Source organism: Galleria mellonella, unplaced genomic scaffold (genome assembly GCF_026898425.1).
Source record: "Galleria mellonella isolate WM207_F2 unplaced genomic scaffold, CSIRO_AGI_GalMel_v1 utg63, whole genome shotgun sequence".
Taxonomy (NCBI): domain Eukaryota; kingdom Metazoa; phylum Arthropoda; class Insecta; order Lepidoptera; family Pyralidae; genus Galleria; species Galleria mellonella.
In genome coordinates this window covers 10,423,982-10,441,632 of record NW_026442130.1, presented here as the reverse complement: position 1 = coordinate 10,441,632, position 17,651 = coordinate 10,423,982, and the positions used below count along the sequence as shown (strand labels likewise).

Here is a 17,651-nt window from a genome sequence, read left to right as displayed (position 1 = left end):
CGTCTAGCCAGCATATTGCTTCTACATGCAATGTTACGCCTTTGTCTCTCCAGATCGCTATCATCTTTCAGATCTTCTGTCAACATATGTCCAAGATATTTAAATTTATTAACTATTTTTAAAGTATTCCCACATAAATTAATTTTTGGCAAAATTTCAGGTCCCTTTCCATATTTAAAAATAATAATTTCCGATTTATTGACATTATATGTTAAATGATGTATCTTTGCATATTGTTCACATATTTCAATTAGTTTTCTAAGACCATTGGCTGACGGACTCAGCAAGACCATGTCGTCCGCATAACTGATATTATTTAGGCTTACACCACCGATATGGCAGCCAACTCTAGTCCCACTGAGTCGGCCAATCAAATCATTGATATATAAATTAAACAGAACAGGTGAGGTCAGCCCACCTTGTCTAACTCCACATGTAAGTTTGTAGCTCTCCGACAACACGTTACCCCATCTAATTTGATTTAACTGGTTTTCGTACCAAAATTCCAGTATATTTGTAATATTAGGTGGAACCCTTGTCTCACGCAATTTATTCCAAAGCAAATTATAGTTAACTGTATCAAAAGCACGGCTGATGTCCAAAAAACAAGCATAAACAGAAGTTTTTCTGGATATGTATTGTCTTACAGTATTTTTCAATGAAAAAATAGCCAAATCCGTAGCCAGTCCCCTACGAAAACCGAATTGTGCATTATTTAGTGGTAGGAAGTCCTCTGAAAAGTATTTGTTAATTATGCGCTCAAATAATCTAGAAATAATAGTGGCTAATGAGATAGGACGATAATTTGTAATACTAGAGACATCACCCGTTCTGTTCTTTACAATAGGTATTACAATAGTCCTCATAAAGTCTCTTGGCAGGTAGCCATGATCCATACATGCATTGAAGAATAAGGCAATTTTCTCAAACAATAATGGGCTAGCACATAATAAGTGTTCAACGCTAAGTCCGTCGTGCCCAGGGGATTTGCCACGCTTCATATCCCTCACACATTTTAAAATATCCTTCCCTGTAACGTGGAGGGCGCTAGTGTTGGACTGCGATGAGCAAGAAGAGTCCGAACCACTACCGGTCGCTCTCTCGTTATTAGATTTGTTCGATGACAAATTAAATTTATCCATAAACATCTTTGCTATACATTCTGGATCCTGGCTTATATATATATATATATATATATATATATATATATATATATATATATATATATATATATATATATATATATATATATATATATATATATATATATATATATATATATATATATAACGAAGCAGGGGTGTCTACCTGATTTTTAGACATAGTGATCTCAGTATTACTAACATCACTTGATTTGTCTTGGTTCATCCTTCGTCATTCATTGTAACTATAGGTTGGATCATTTAAATTAATAATAATTATTAATATAATTATTTCGAATAAACAAATTATGCTTTTCTTATTTATACTATTTTATTTTCTTACTTCCAATTACACTTATATTTATAACTCTCAGGTATCAGCAATATATGTTATCTAAGTCGCTATTGGACTGAATGTTCTGTTTTTATACTCTTTATAACTATGCTCGAGTACACGAACGGAATAGTTTTTCAATTAATTTAAGTGCACGCTTGTAGACTCGCTCATAGTTTCACAACTTTATTTATTTATTTATTTTATTACACCTTTCTAGAAATAACTAAGTATTATAAATTGATTTATTTATAATCATGTTGAACCTTAACATCGTGCAATATTTAATTTAAAAATGCGATGTAGTAAAAATACTAAACAGTCATTCAGTAAGTGAATACAATTACTTACAATAGTTTACTCTATTATAAAACATTGATTTTGATTAATTTGTTAATTTAATACATTCAAATAATACATATAGTAAAGATTTCTGTTTTTTAGCAAAAGGGAATACAAACATTTAATTTTGAATTTATAATTTAATAGAAAATCATTTGTGTTTATGAAGATATTGTACATTTAATTATAAAAGTAATACTAAGTTAATTTTTTTTCGTTCTATTTAACGCAACCATAGTATTATATTATCTGTGACGCAACTATAGATAATAACGCTTGCGCCCATATATATAATTAAGATTTAAATTAAAGAATATTTTTATTCAATATCACATGTACTTCAGTAGTTACTGAATACCTTATTGAAAGAGACTGTCGCCAACGTCCATACCACGTTGAAAACACCGGTTCTCGTCCGATCACCGAAGTTAAGCAACGTCGGGCGCGGTCAGTACTTGGATGGGTGACCGCCTGGGAACACCGCGTGACGTTGGCTTTTTGTCATTTCTTTAATTTTATCACTTTTATATTTATAATTTTTAATCACGCACATGTGCACTCCATTTCTGAAATAGTGTATTTCCAAAACTTTAGTACTACAAAACGTTCACTACAAAAGATACACTGTCCACCCATTCTATCCAACAATATTATTCTTTTTTTTTAATTCCGCAGGTGGATCCTCGATTCATATCAATGTTCTCTGTGTACAACCTTCAATTTCCATCGGAGGCAACACTACGGCATATCTACGTCTCGATCTTAACCGGCCACTTCAGCATATTCCCCGAAGAGATACAGAATATTGTCGAGAAAATAGTGCAGATGACGCTCGACCTGTACAAAGTAAGTCGTATTTTTTTGTAATACTTAGAATCGCAAGAGTTTAACAGTTTTCGTCACAGAATTGCAAGTCAATATTACAGTATGATTTTTAAATTAATATAATAAGTAATAACAATGGTAAAAACATTTGATATATAAAATAAAAATAAATTTATAAATTAATTACATGTCAATATAATGGTAACTACATGTCCATAATGATGACTAGAAATTATAAAATTTGAATTGTCACACTTATTACTGTTAAGTATAAATAAATAATAATATGTCATAATGTAACATTGGCATTTAGGTATTCAGTTACGTTGTAAAAAGGATGTTGCTCAAAATATGTCTTTATTTTATTTTTAAATTTATTTCTCGGCAATTGTGTTACTGTATTAAGTAATTTATTATACGTTCTTATTATAGCCTTGTTTTATAATTTTTATGCAAATAGCAAAAATTTACTTCTCTATGCGGAACTATATATACATATATATATAGTGAGTTTACGTAATGACCATGGTGATATTCTTTGTGGTTATGACATTATGCGCATAATTAAATAAGTAACGTTATTAGGATTATGTCCAAATATCCAAATCAACGCCAATTGGAGAGAATGGATGAAAGAAGAATTACGAAAAAACTTACCTATCTTGTTTTTACTAACAAAATATAATATGTACTTACGAATCTTAATAACAAAATTTTCCTTTAACAACGCACAGATAATAATAATGGAGTTACCACCGACACCAGCCAAGTTCCACTACATCTTCAATCTTCGCGACCTGTCACGTATAGCAGCCGGCATGTGCCTCACGCATCCGAACTTCTTTAGCGAGAAACGGGCGGTAGTACGTTGCTGGCGGAACGAGTTCATACGTGTCATTTGCGACCGTCTCATCAGCACGCAGGCATGTATCTCTTTCCCTCACAAGTTTACCACACAACCTCTCTCACATTATACACATTGGAACCATACAGTCTGTATCTCAATATGGACTATTTCGTATATTTTTTAGGACAACGAACTGATGCGTGGCCATATACAAGAGCACGTGATAAAATATTTCCCGGAGGAGGAGCCCGTCGTACTTGAAGAGATCGTTATCCCCGAGGAGGAGGAGAAACCTACAGAAGAAGAGGAGGACGGTGGGTTATATTTGTTTGTAAAGCTTAACTGTAGGTACAAAAAAGTCTTAAATTGTAATTTAAAAAAGAGTGAATAAAATGGAATTTATTTGAATTTTTGACAGAAATGAAAAAAAATTGTTAATAAAAATTGATGTTACAAGATGAGAACAATACTGAAACTCGTCAATATTGTTCTGTGTGTTGATTATTGTGTATGAGTTTTTATACAAAATCTGTGTTAAAAAATAATCATGAAATTTAAATAATCTTAATTGAAGATAATATACTAAATTCATATAATTTTTACAACATAGGCCTCCCCTATAAATGGTGAATTTGCCAGTAATTGCCACATTTAGCAGGCGGCTTGGCAATCGCAATTAGACTTTGGTGATATTTTAAGAGGAACACTGCTGCTTATGTATCGACCATTAAATTCCCGTAGTCACCTCTTTCGACACCCACGTGAAAGAAAGGGATGGCCCACTCTAAGCCGGTACCAAACGGCAATTGATTTCGATATGTAAAATATAAATATTAGGTTATTGGTCACATTTTTCCATAGATTTTATGATAGAACCAAAGGCAAAGCCAGCTGAGACTGTGGAACCAGAAACCACTATTGAGGAGGAGCAAGAGACGGTAGTGGAACGAGAACTTACTGTTAGTATATATTTTTTTTATATGTATTTCAGTGTTTCTGTTTTAATATGAATATATTTTAATTAAGTAGTCAAGACTCAATGTCATTAATTAGTACATAGATAATGCTGACATTAAAATCTGATTGCCATATATTACCCAAGTCACAGATAATATAATACTATACTAGTAAGTCTTTTCATCAATTCCTAAAAGGAACATTGTAATTGAAGTATTTTGTTGCCAACGTCCATACCACGTTGAAAACACCGGTTCTCGTCCGATCACCGAAGTTAAGCAACGTCGGGCGCGGTCAGTACTTGGATGGGTGACCGCCTGGGAACACCGCGTGACGTTGGCTTTTTGTTGCTGCTTTTACAATTAAAAAATTAACTTAAGAATCTTTTTTCGAAAGCTTTTTTTTTCTTGCAGGATATGTTTACTAACTCTGAACTGAAATTGACAATCCTTTTAAAATTCTTATAACTATATTTATAAGAATAAATAAATAAATATTTATATATTACTGACAAATTAAGCCAATATAGTCTCGAATAAATATAATAAAATTATTATAATTAAATAAGACTTTCTGTCCTATTGATCCTAAATTAATATCGAACCAAATTTTCTTTCTTGCGCAGCAGAATAATACCTATTTTATTTACAAAATTTACAAAATAGATGTCTCAATTATTTGATACTTACTAATTATTATTTTTGAATTACGTCAATTGATAATAATTTAGAAAATGATTATTTTGAACTTATAGCTTGAAGAATACGTCATCCGCGACCCATTGCTGTTCGGCGACTATCGGAACGCACTCGACGAGGAAGAGATTCGATACTACGAGGACTTGCTCGACTACGAAGCTGTCTACTTCCTTTTCCAAGAGGTTACCTACCAATGTTATTTTCAACCGATTTCAAAAAGAAAGAGGTTCTCAATTCGGTTAAAACTTTATAAATATCTGTTCAGTTTTAAAAACAAAATAACTGGTTTTGTCACAATTGGAATCTTTTTTTTTTTTTTTTTTTGTATAATACAATCTTTAATTATTAACACTCTGATCGCGTATTTTTTTTTTTCATAACATTAAAACATCGCTTCGACAACAAACAGTATTACAAGTATTTAGCCATCTAGCGAGATTCTGAGAAACACTATCAATTTATCAAAACAAAAATCACGGAATAACAACGTCAATAAACATTAAAAATGCGAGCACGTCCAAATCGCGGGATGCGTAAAATTAAACAAGTAGATACAGCACACGGAAATCGCGGGATGCCCGGTCAGAGGGTTAATAAAACGAAGTTTTAAATTTGTGTTATTAGTAATGCAGATTACTACTCCCATTGCTAACAATATACCTTAACAGGTCGACCTCCCCGTGGTCCCTTTTGGAAACCATCGCGCTGAATTCCATGATAGTTGCTTGCTTGACTGACCTGCTTTTTCATTCTTACCTATCATCTCTCACTGGTGCCCAGGCACTTGCGCACTCTCTCGCGCAGGCGGGGTGACCATTCCATTATTATCCATTAAAAACCCTTATAAGGAAGGCCTATGTTCAGCAGTGAACAATTAACGGCTGATATAGTGTAGTATGTATTTGAGGGGGAAAGGGACTCTTAACAATGGAATTTACCAGTCCCATTGCTAACAATATACCCTATCAGGTCGACCTCCACGTGGTTCCCCCTGGAAACCATCATAAATAACTCTTGTTAAATTCGTCACGAAGGGCTAACTGACCTGCTTCATCCTCACATATAATATCATCTTTCACTGGTGCCCCGCCAGTGTATACCGGTAGCGCAGGCGGGGTTACTATTTCATTATCACCCTTTAAAAAAAAAAAAAAAAAGAGGTCTCATTACGGACGCAGTTTAGAAGGTCTTGGTGCAGAGGATAGTGTATTCCCACCACTGCTTACCATCAAGCGGGTCGTACGTTTGATCATCACGTTTGTGTGTATAAAGAAACTTTAATCCCCAGATCCTGGATGAGTACAACGAGCGCATAAGCAAGATGTCTGTGGTGCTGTTCGAGGACTGCCTCGAGCATCTGACGCGGCTGCAGCGCATCCTGCGCATGGACCGCGGTAACGCCATGATCATCGGTGTCGGCGGCTCCGGGAAGAAGTCCATATGTCGCCTAGCTGCCTTCGCTGCCGGTACGCATTGTAATCGTACCTAAACGTTGCAAGCAACCGGACAACGCTTGACTGCATTCTAAATATAGACTTGAATTGCTTTGAAAAATTAAAAAGTTTCGTTATTAGTAGTCAATACATTGGCAGTGGGGGGAAGGGATTGTTAGTAATGAGGAGTTTAGTCCCCATTGCTATCAATATACCCTATCAGGTCGACCTCCAAGCGGTTCCCCCTGGAAACTTTCGTGACCAATTTGTCATTGAATTCGTCACAATGGGCTAACTGACCTGTCTTTTCATCCTCACCTGTCACCGCTCACTGGTACCCCGCTAGTGTATACCGATAGCGCAGGAGAGGTAACCATGCCATTTTCACGCATAAAAAAATACATTGGTAGTTGCTTAATGATACCGTTTTGTTCAATTATTTGATTTATTGGAAAATGTTTAATTCACAATTTAGTAGGTAATAAAAAAAAATAATGTGTAACTTCGTAGTGATATAATATTCAAACATCTATCAGACGTCACTTTTGGCATAACGTAAAATTGCCAATTTTAAATGTAGACCTCTTCTTTGGAAGGCTGCGATGTGTTCGAGATAACGGTGACCCGCAACTACAACGAGAACACGTTCAAGGATGACATGAAGCGGATGTACAACCAGCTCGGCGTCGACGGCAAGAAGACCGTGTTCCTCTTCACTGCCGCACAGGTCCATACTAACGACACAGTCTAGAATAAATAATTTACTTGCAAAATACAGTGTTTTAAAAGGTTCCATTAATATAGCATTATTTTAATGTATTCAGCCCATATGTCTATTCTTACACATTTTATACACATTTTAAAGAACTTTTACCTAACGACGTGTCTAAACAAATACATACGTCTTGAATTGATATGTAATCGTTTGATATATGTGTTGGACTACTGGATGTACCTTACTTACACTGTGATGTTATTAGCATAAATAAATTGAGTATCATAGATAGCTTCATCTACTTTCATGTACTCGATTCCAGTATTGAATAAATAGTCGTACAAACGAGTATTTTATCTCAATAAAAAGAAAAATCTTCGGACCGAGGCTCAAAAATTTCAGCCTTCTAATTAATGTCTTGCATCAGATCCTGGAGGAGAGCTTCCTGGAATTCATCAATAACATCCTTATGATCGGTATGATTCCGGCGCTGTTCAGTGATGATGAAAAGGACGCGATCATCAACGCAGTCCGCAACGAAAGTAACGAAGCTGGATATGGGGTTGCCAAGTATGTACTAGTTTTGTAAATATTCATATATATGGTACTATGTTTTCGATTTAAAAAAATAATCTTAGAAAAGCCCATAACGTTTTTTTTTTTTTTTTGATATGCAATCTTAATCTAATTCTATTCAGTCCATGTTTTGAAGTATTGAAGACTTAGTTATAATGCCATCTAGCTATCATTTTATAATAAATTGATTTAAGAATAATATAAAGTGGTACTATTTAAATCTATTATAGGTTCGCTTTATAAGACATTTCAAGATAAGACGGTAACATTTAGTTGTCTCGTCGCCAACGTCCATATCACGTTGAAAGCACCGGTTCTCGTCCGATCACCGAAGTTAAGCAACGTCGAGCCTGGTTAGTACTTGGATGGGAGACCGCCTGGGAATACCGCGTGACGTTGGCTTTTTGCAGAAAATGTAGTTATACACTTTTTTCCAGAGATGCAGTTTGGAACTTTTTTTGCAACAAATGTGCTGACAATCTTCACGTGGTGCTGTCAATGTCACCCAGCGGTGACATACTACGAAATAGGTAAACACATACATTTTTATTTATTTATTTATGGCAACAAACAGTCATTTACAAAATAATTAACAACAATATACATTACAGTTTTAGAACAATAGACCTAACAGTGCCAATAACAATATTTTTAAAACAGAGATTATTATTTATGAAGTCCCATGACATACTTAAAGGCCTTGATAGAAAATGGCCTTTTTGTTCGCAAACAAGATTCCTCTACATATTTAACTCGACTTGCCAGTCCTTTAAATTCGACGAAAGATATTCTCAACATAAATTTAGTGTGTTTATAGTAAAATTGCTAAATTTGTATGCTATATATTATGCAAATAATCTACAAAAAACATAAAAAATTCTATACATTTAATATATCAGTTGTATTTTTTTTTATTGTAACCGACAGTTTAACCGGTATCCTACCTAGGTATTAAAAGCGTTCATACTGAACCCCAACAAAATCGAATTAAACTAACAATTTTAAAAAACAACATATAATCATCTAATAAACAAATACTATAAAAGTAATATATAATGTTAAATAAAACTAAAATTGCAGGTGTCGCAGTTTCCCCGGCCTTGTTAACAATACCACTATCGACTGGCAGTTTCCGTGGCCAAAGCAAGCGCTTCTTGCTGTCGCTAACGTGTTCCTCGCTGATGTACGTAAACATCTTAACAATACAAGTCATTTTTTGCCGTCTCCTACAGCAATACTCGATGATGATAAAGTCACGCGAGGGCGGCAAACAGGCATATATTAGATAGTTAGTAGCCATGATTACTTGCAACGCCCTGAATATATACCCATACATCATAATCCAGTCAATCGAAACATAACGTGGAAACGAAGTAATAGAGTTTATTGCAATTAAAAAAGACGACTTCCTTAAAAAATATTCGACACGCACAGGAATAAAATTGAGACCTATGGCACAGATAATATAGTATATATGCCCATGGTTAGCAAAGGACAATGGGCATATGAAATGATAATGACACAAAAATTAACTCAAAAAAAATCCTCCTAACGTTAGGTATTTAATTGTACAAATTAGGTTCAGAAAATCCCGGATGAGTTCCGTCCGATAATAGTGGAGCACGTGGTGCACGTGCACATGTCGGTGGCGCGGTACTCGGTCGAGTTCCTGCTGCGCCTGCGCAGGAACAACTATGTGACGCCCAAACACTACATGGACTATCTCACCAACTACATCGTGCTGCTCAATGAGAAGGACGCCTTCATCGTCGCACAGGTAAGGCGCCTGGCGACTTATTATAAACTTTTATTTATAGATTTACATCACGTGAATGGTTCACATCATCACAACAAACTGGATTGTTTTGTTTTTGCAAATGCTTTTATTGACAATTTATAGGGCAGCTCAATCAGGTTTTAAGCCCTCTCAAATTAAGTTTAACATGAATAAATAACCTAATGGCGGGTACTGTGAGAGTTGCATATGAAAGTTCTGTATTTTAGACGTAATTTAATAATATAGTATGTACGGGAATATACTTACTTTGCCTAGGGACGAACACAATTGTTTTAAATAATGCTATCTTGAAGATACTTTGCTTCCGTTTTTCTAATTAAATCTGAAGGATAATGGCAAAGCTAGAGCAAACAAATGTTATAAAACAAAATCGGCTTATTTATAAGTATTACAGTTGATCTCATTTAATATGTCTATAGGCTCACGTAACACATGCTATTATAGAAATTATAACAATAATGGTAACTAAAAATTAATAAAAAGCCAACGTCACGCGGTGTTCCCAGGCGGTCACCCATCCAAGTACTGACCGCGCCCGACGTTGCTTAACTTCGGTGATCGGACGAGAACCGGTGTTTTCAACGTGGTATGGACGTTGGCGACTGTTTATTTTAATATTTACATCACAATGTTGTCTTTTGTTTATTATATCACAAATATTTATTTTTTGGAAACATATTTTTTTTTTCGTAGGACAAATTAGATGTCATTAATGCCAAAAGGAGACTTTATACAAATGCCGTCTGCTCGAGTACCTCTGTCCCATTTTCGTGTTTCTGTCGTAAAGCAATTGTATTTGCTTGGCTGCTGATTACAAAGTACAGAGGCATAACATCTTAGGCCTTACGAATGGCAACGCAAAAACAGTATCATGGGTGACACTATATCAACAGTAAATACATATGTGGATTTTTCGTAAAGATACTACATTTGTATTACTCGATGTTGAAAACTGTAAATCCTCAAAGTTAAAAAAAATCAATGGTACGGTTCATATCGTTAGTTTGTTTAACATTGCAACTAAATTAATTTCTGGGGCATATGCTGTACGCAGGGTTAAACAGTATAATAATATTGAGACTGCCTGAATAGATTTTTAATAAACTTTGTATTGTCATTGTATTTATTTCTTTCTATTATTTAGGTGGTTTCATTTCAATAAATTTTAATAATGCCCAATGCGCATCTATAAAATTATTAAAGACATAACCACAAAAATTTATATTCTAATTAGTGGTCACTTTACGAGTAGTGTTATCGTCAGACCTAAATATTATCAAGGAGTAAAAAATATTGTCAAAATCTTGTAATCTCATTACAAAAATAAAACTAAATAAAAAGCCAACGTCACGCGGTGTTCCCAGGCGGTCACCCATCCAAGTACTGACCGCGCCCGACGTTGCTTAACTTCGGTGATCGGACGAGAACCGGTGTTTTCAACGTGGTATGGACGTTGGCGAATTTTACTCTATAAGTAATTATCACAATGGACGCTTCATTGATATTAATGACGTTTGTATTTTGTACGTTGTACGTAATGGTTATTTTTAATCACATTCCTAGACTTTTCATTTCGAAATCCAGTGCGATTGAATTTTAATCAAATTAAACGATTTGTTATTTAGCTAATGAATTAAAATTAAACTTAATCATCACGTATCATGTTATAGGATTTCCATTAAACCATCACTGCAACTTTATTGATATTAAAACTTTCTAAGCAAAATCCAAATAACGCAGAAAATATAACAGGGATTAGTTAATTTGCAATTTTTTCAGAAATGAGCGTTTTGTTTGATAACTTAAAAAAAAAACATATAAGAAATTATTATAATTTCTATTAATTATATAAAACTATCGGAGGCAAAAAGCCAACGTCACGCGGTGTTCCCAGGCGGTCACCCATCCAAGTACTGACCGCGCCCGACGTTGCTTAACTTCGGTGATCGGACGAGAACCGGTGTTTTCAACGTGGTATGGACGTTGGCGATTGTGAATTTAAATAACACAATCACTACACATGAGAATTTTTTATATGAAACGTCACAAAATGTGTTAAATTTGATGTGTTTTTTTAATGGGTAATAATGGAATGGTAACCCCGCCTGCGCTATCGGGATACGCTGGCGGGGCACCAGTGAAGGATGACAGGTAACGTTGAAGGCAGGTCAGTTGGCCCATCGTGACGAATTCAACAAGAATTGTTCACGATGGTTTCCAGAGGGAACCACGTGGAGGTCAACCTAATAGGGCATATTGCTAGCAATGGGGCTATCAAACTCCATTGCTAACAATCCCTTTCCCCCCATTTGATGTATGTTGTAAGAATCTCTTGCATATGAAATTATAGTTTAGTAAATTAGCGTAGTATTTAATTTTCAGCGTTTACATTCTTCACTCAGATCCATGTTCAACGGTGGACTAATAACGGCTGGTATAATGATGATGATGATGATAATGAATAAGTAACGTGTCTCGGGATTCGACTAATATGTTTGCTTGGAACAGTGCGAACGTCTTAAGGGAGGGTTAGCCAAGATCGAGGAAGCAAACGTACAATTAGAAGACCTAAACGCGAAACTCGCCGTCCAGAAAGTCATAGTCGCCGAGCAGACCAAGGAGTGCGAGATACTACTAAAGGAGATTTCTACAGGTGAACATTCTGCTATTGAATATTATTTAAATTATCAAAATATAAAAGATCAAAATGTATACAAATGAGTTTATTTCGCATAATTTAAGTGAGGAATATAGAAATCAGTTTTTATAAATCATTATATTTAATATAAAAAAAAATATTATAAAATTTCACTAAAGACAGGAAAATGAAAGGATTATATTTTTTTATAGTGTTAAAAAGTAAAATTGAATGAATAAATTGTTTTAATTTGAACTAACACATGGATGAAGCTGTGAACGCTGCTAGTATCACAATATATGAAGTTACATTTATTTCATTTATGACTTCGTATAGTGTTACCAATCGTCAACCTAGAATGTGGTAAGAAGCTACAAAAACTTCCTCCCAAATGATTATACGACCCTCCTGGCTTGTACTTGTACTTTCTCTTGTGAAAATAGGTCAGCCAAAGTCTAGAATGTTAATAGGTTATTCCGACAACGACAGGATGCTTAATAAATATTTTCAGCCACGGAGGCGGCAGTGGGCAAACAGCAGGTGGCCGCTATCAAATCCGCCGAGATCACAGAGCAGAGCGTTGTCATAGCCGCAGAAAAATCGGAAGCGGAAGAAGCGCTGTCCGCAGCGATGCCAGCGCTTGAAGCAGCCAGACTGGCGCTCGCTGATCTCGACAAAAACGATATCACTGAAATAAGATCGTTTGCTACCCCACCGGAAGCCGTGCAGGTATTTTAAATGTGGATAATAATATTTATTTATTAGATGTATCTTGTCCTTTGTTCATAGGTGTAACACATAGTCCCCTGGGATAGTAACGCATGAAGATTATTATCATAGAAAAAGAAAACAAATATTATTCATTTATCTATGATTACCATGGATTAATTAACGTGCATTTGTGTTTCACACTTGCACTTTCCATCAAATAGGGCATCAGCTTATTTACCATTCCATGACGGAAAAAACTTTGTAATCCTTTTTCAATACCTAAACCCGTTACCTATTTTGGTCAATGTACATCTGTCTAGGGCGGAACAAAGATAAGGAATGATGGATTAAGATGAAGTCATTCAAGTCAGTTAGCATATTGTGTCGATTTCAGAAACCATTAGTTCCCTTCACTAACAATACTTTCCCCCCTTTAAATTACATATTTTAAGTAGGTGATAATGAAATGCTAATCTCGCTTGCACTATCGGTATACACTGACAGAACAGTGAGAGATGATAGATGAAGATGAAAGCAGATCATTTGATCCATCATAATAAATTAATCAACAATTATATATAGAATATACAGATTATAAAAACAATCCGTTTTCCAGGTGGTCTGCGAATGTGTGGTAATTATCCGCGGGATAAAGGACGTGAGCTGGAAGGGCGCGAAGGGCATGATGGCAGACCCTAACTTCTTACGCAACCTGCAAGAGATGAACTGCGATCTAATCACACAAAACCAAGTGAAAGCAGTGAAGGCACATATGAAGAAGAGCAAGAAATTGGACACTATGCAGCAGATCAGTAAAGCTGGGTTAGTGATCTCTAAATATTATACGAATATAATGATTATTATACGAATAAATGTTCCCTCTAGAATACCTCGGAAACAGATAACACCTTTATGTCCTCCGTTAAAAAAAAAAAAAAAAAACAGTGTTAGGAGCCAACTCGCCTGTACCCAGATTATGTAGGATGCTCACAGCGATCAAATTGACATCAATTTTGGATCCATAGCAGCAGATATAACTTATTGAGGAAAATCCTAGACATAAGTTCATAATCTATTTATTATTCAAATACTGTTATTGTCATTGTTAATAATGATTAAATATTATAATAATGCATGTGATGTTCGCCTGTAAAATACTTTTACATTAGGCAAAATTATTTTTTGTGTTATTGATTAAGTAACATGTAAAATGTAAAACTTGTAGGTGAACCTTATTAAATAAATAAATATAACGAGGAAATAAATACACAGCACATTTTATAGCGCCAAATGGCGCTCTCCATCTGGTCTTAAACTAAACAGAGTTTGTACTATGGGTACTAGATAGCTGATAGAAAAACTTAAATAATTATATTGTATTTAAAATTGAGTGTATAAAATATTGACAGGAAAGGGGACCATTAGTAAAGTAAATAATTGCTTTGTTTTATTAAATTTAATTAATTTTATTTAAATTGGTAACTACTGGCAATACCCTTCAAAGGGGAGGCTTATGTTAAGCAGTGTACAGATAAAGACTGATATGATGATGATGATGAAATAATTGCGTATATCTATTTTTTCTTTTTTTTTTTTTGTAATTTAACTTTTTATTCTCAACGGAATGTTGATAACTGTAAAAATAGAATAGTGTTGAATTATATATTCGACACCATTGCTTATTTTTTTAATTTAATTAAAAAAAACATTAGAGGAGATATAATTTTCTCTAATTGTTTTTTCAAGGTTGTTTAAACTCTTTACTAAATCTTTAAATGTATTTAAAGATTTAGTAAAGAGTTTGTTTGAATCGAAGCATTTGGCGTTCCATTGTTTCTGCCTACCCTAATAGGAGACAGGCGTGACAGATATGTATGTATGTTAAATACATTTTTTGTTATCTGCAGATACGGCTTACTAAAATTCGTAACAGCTGTTCTTGATTACTGCGCTGTCTACAAAGAAGTGAAACCAAAGAAAGATAAAGTGGAAACCCTCGAGAAGGAATACACCGAAGCAGTCAACTATCTAGCTTCGTTGAACCGCGAAATTGATCGGCTGCAACGCACGCTCGATGGTTTGAACAATAGATACGAGACGGCAATGCTGCGACGTCAGGAGTTGCAGGAAGAAACGGATATCATGATGAGGCGATTGGTGGCCGCTGACAAACTAATGTCAGGGTTGTCCAGCGAACAGAAACGGTGGACTATAGACTTAGCTGCTTTGTACGTGGAACAGTCTAGACTGATCGGCAACTGCCTACTCGCCGCGTCGTTCTTGAGCTATGCAGGACCATTCTCGTTTTCGTTTCGGCAAACTATGATATACGAGGATTGGTTGGGTGACGTCACAGAAAGAGGTATCCCGTTAACAACGCCGTTCACCATCGAGAAGAATCTTACCAACGAAGTTGAAATTAGTGGGTATGTAATTTTTCGTATTGTAGCTTAAACTTTTTGCTGAAGTGTCTATGGTGTTAAAAGGTTTCTTTAGAACTGGCTACACGTGTGCAAAACTTCTGCTGCTGCTTCAGTCTATCAGCTAATTAAAACTGTGCAATCTTTCCCTAACTGAATTGAAATTCTCCATAATTTGCTTCTGCACAAAAGTAAGCATAAATCTCAACGTAAGTATTATTTATACATACAAATAATTCGTTTACTCACTCGATGAATCAAATACTCCAATCAATTCTAATAGAACTAATATTCTAATTATAATAACTTGCATTATTAAGATAATAAATATTGTTGTTATGAAAAAAGAAATCAATCTTATATACATCATTCGTCAATATTTATTCACCACTAAAATCTGTATATAAAATTTAATGAAACATTTGCCAACGTCCATACTACGCTGAAAACACCGGTTCTCGTCCGATCACCGAAGTTAAGCAACGTCGGGCGCGGTCAGTACTTGGATGGGTGACCGCCTGGGAACACCGCGTGACGTTGGCTTTTTGCATTAAATAATATTTCTTTTTGGAGAAAATTCTAAGCAAATAATAATTCTTTTGTTGCCTAAAAAAGGTGGAGTTTGTACCTAAATAAAAAAAAATAATATTTTATTATTACGAGTACAGTTAAACGACGGTGGCAGGTGCACATTAAACAAGGTCCATTGCACCATCAAGATAAACACTTTGAGAATTCAAATAATAAGCGGCGGAAATACAATTCACCATACACACCAAATGGTGTTCGATCAAATATATTGCTTGCTAGTAAAGGAGGCTGTTTATTCCCATTACTACCGCTCCTCCTAAATACAATGGTTTTACACACAGGTGGAGCTCTGAAGGCCTGCCACCCGACGAATTGTCGGTACAGAACGGCATACTGACTATTCGCGCCTCTCGTTTCCCTCTGTGTATCGATCCTCAGACGCAAGCCCTCACATGGATCAAAAAGAAGGAAGCCAAGAATAACCTCAAGGTTCGACATAGAATTCATTACTTTACTATATATATAATCATCAATTTTGTCAATTTTTTTTTTGTTTTGCACTTTGACTCCAGGTTCGATTCTCACTTGCGTCAATTTTTAAAATTTTATCATGCTTATGTATGACGACCTTAGTAATGTAGCGTCTCAGCATTTACTCTCACAATTTGCTTGAATGCTATGTTCCAATTTTAATTTTAACGGCAAAAAATGTGCCAGTGATTATAATATTCTGAAACTCCAGTATCTGATCACCATTTGGCGAACCAATTCTTTTTTTTAAAACACAGGAGGCAAACAAATATGTTGAGTCGGAAAGTGACTGCCGTCGTTGTCGGCAACACCGAAGGAATTTCTGGTGTGCTGCCATCGTTTTAAAAAGGAATATGCTCTAGAAGGTTACGATGCCCTATCGGATCGGAAATATGCTTGATGACCTAATTTTTTTAGACAACGTCTCCTTGTAAAAGAAATTAATAATGCCTATCGTGCATGTATTTACTTAGTGATGTTTTTTTGTGTTTCAACAGGTGTTATCATTCAACGACCCACAATTCCTGCGTCAATTAGAGATGGCCATCAAGTACGGTATGCCGGTGCTCTTCCAGGATGTAAACGAGTACATCGACCCTGTGGTCGACAACGTGTTAGAAAAAAATATAAAAGGTATTTTTAAAAGTATATAAGTTGTTACATTTGCGCGCCCAGCAAAAAGCCAACGTCACGCGGTGTTCCCAGGCGGTCACCCATCCAAGTACTGACCGCGCCCGACGTTGCTTAACTTCGGTGATCGGACGAGAACCGGTGTTTTCAATGTGGTATGGACGTTGGCAACGATTTATTTTAATATTTGTATTACAATGTTGTCTTTTGTTTATTATATTATATCACAAATATTTAATTTTTGTAAACATATAATTTTTTCGTGGGACAGATTAGACGTCATTAATACCAAAGAAAAACTTTGTACAAGAGTCGATCTGCTTGAGTACCTCGGTCCCATTCGTGTTTCTGCCGTGAAACAGTTGTATTTGCTTGATTGTTCCGATTAAAAGGACTGGATATAGCAAAGAAATTACAAAGTACAAAGGCATAACATCTTAGTCCTCAGGAATGGCAACGGGCGAAGCGTATCATGGGCGACACACTATTTTCTATTGACAGTAAATACATAATTATGTAGATT

General features: G+C 35.3%; 1 protein-coding gene and 8 non-coding genes across 9 annotated transcripts in view; 5 read left to right on the top strand and 4 right to left on the bottom strand.

Annotated features, from left to right (window-relative positions):
- LOC113521858 (dynein axonemal heavy chain 10) overlaps positions 1-17,651 on the top strand; it is a 99,043-nt gene that overhangs the window by 59,700 nt on the left and 21,692 nt on the right. The window contains exons 58-74 of the mRNA XM_052899772.1: positions 2,494-2,664; positions 3,378-3,566; positions 3,675-3,804; positions 4,352-4,449; positions 5,202-5,327; positions 6,434-6,611; positions 7,175-7,305; positions 7,721-7,863; positions 8,307-8,399; positions 8,950-9,052; positions 9,449-9,646; positions 12,176-12,320; positions 12,817-13,034; positions 13,633-13,838; positions 14,924-15,442; positions 16,309-16,456; positions 16,996-17,131. Coding sequence (XP_052755732.1) covers positions 2,494-2,664; positions 3,378-3,566; positions 3,675-3,804; positions 4,352-4,449; positions 5,202-5,327; positions 6,434-6,611; positions 7,175-7,305; positions 7,721-7,863; positions 8,307-8,399; positions 8,950-9,052; positions 9,449-9,646; positions 12,176-12,320; positions 12,817-13,034; positions 13,633-13,838; positions 14,924-15,442; positions 16,309-16,456; positions 16,996-17,131 — 2,932 coding nt within the window. The remainder of the gene's footprint in view (positions 1-2,493; positions 2,665-3,377; positions 3,567-3,674; positions 3,805-4,351; positions 4,450-5,201; positions 5,328-6,433; positions 6,612-7,174; positions 7,306-7,720; positions 7,864-8,306; positions 8,400-8,949; positions 9,053-9,448; positions 9,647-12,175; positions 12,321-12,816; positions 13,035-13,632; positions 13,839-14,923; positions 15,443-16,308; positions 16,457-16,995; positions 17,132-17,651) is intronic.
- LOC113522014 (5S ribosomal RNA) lies at positions 2,196-2,314 on the top strand. The gene has a single exon (XR_003402386.1). It is a non-coding gene; the product is annotated as a 5S ribosomal RNA (ribosomal RNA).
- Positions 4,671-4,789, top strand: LOC113522013 (5S ribosomal RNA). Its single transcript, XR_003402385.1, has one exon. It is a non-coding gene; the product is annotated as a 5S ribosomal RNA (ribosomal RNA).
- Positions 8,153-8,271, top strand: LOC113522021 (5S ribosomal RNA). The gene has a single exon (XR_003402392.2). It is a non-coding gene; the product is annotated as a 5S ribosomal RNA (ribosomal RNA).
- On the bottom strand, positions 10,149-10,267 carry LOC113522012 (5S ribosomal RNA). Its single transcript, XR_003402384.1, has one exon. It is a non-coding gene; the product is annotated as a 5S ribosomal RNA (ribosomal RNA).
- On the bottom strand, positions 11,007-11,125 carry LOC128201843 (5S ribosomal RNA). The gene has a single exon (XR_008253460.1). It is a non-coding gene; the product is annotated as a 5S ribosomal RNA (ribosomal RNA).
- LOC113522011 (5S ribosomal RNA) lies at positions 11,537-11,655 on the bottom strand. Its single transcript, XR_003402383.1, has one exon. It is a non-coding gene; the product is annotated as a 5S ribosomal RNA (ribosomal RNA).
- Positions 15,861-15,979, top strand: LOC113522019 (5S ribosomal RNA). The gene has a single exon (XR_003402391.2). It is a non-coding gene; the product is annotated as a 5S ribosomal RNA (ribosomal RNA).
- LOC113522030 (5S ribosomal RNA) lies at positions 17,179-17,297 on the bottom strand. The gene has a single exon (XR_003402401.2). It is a non-coding gene; the product is annotated as a 5S ribosomal RNA (ribosomal RNA).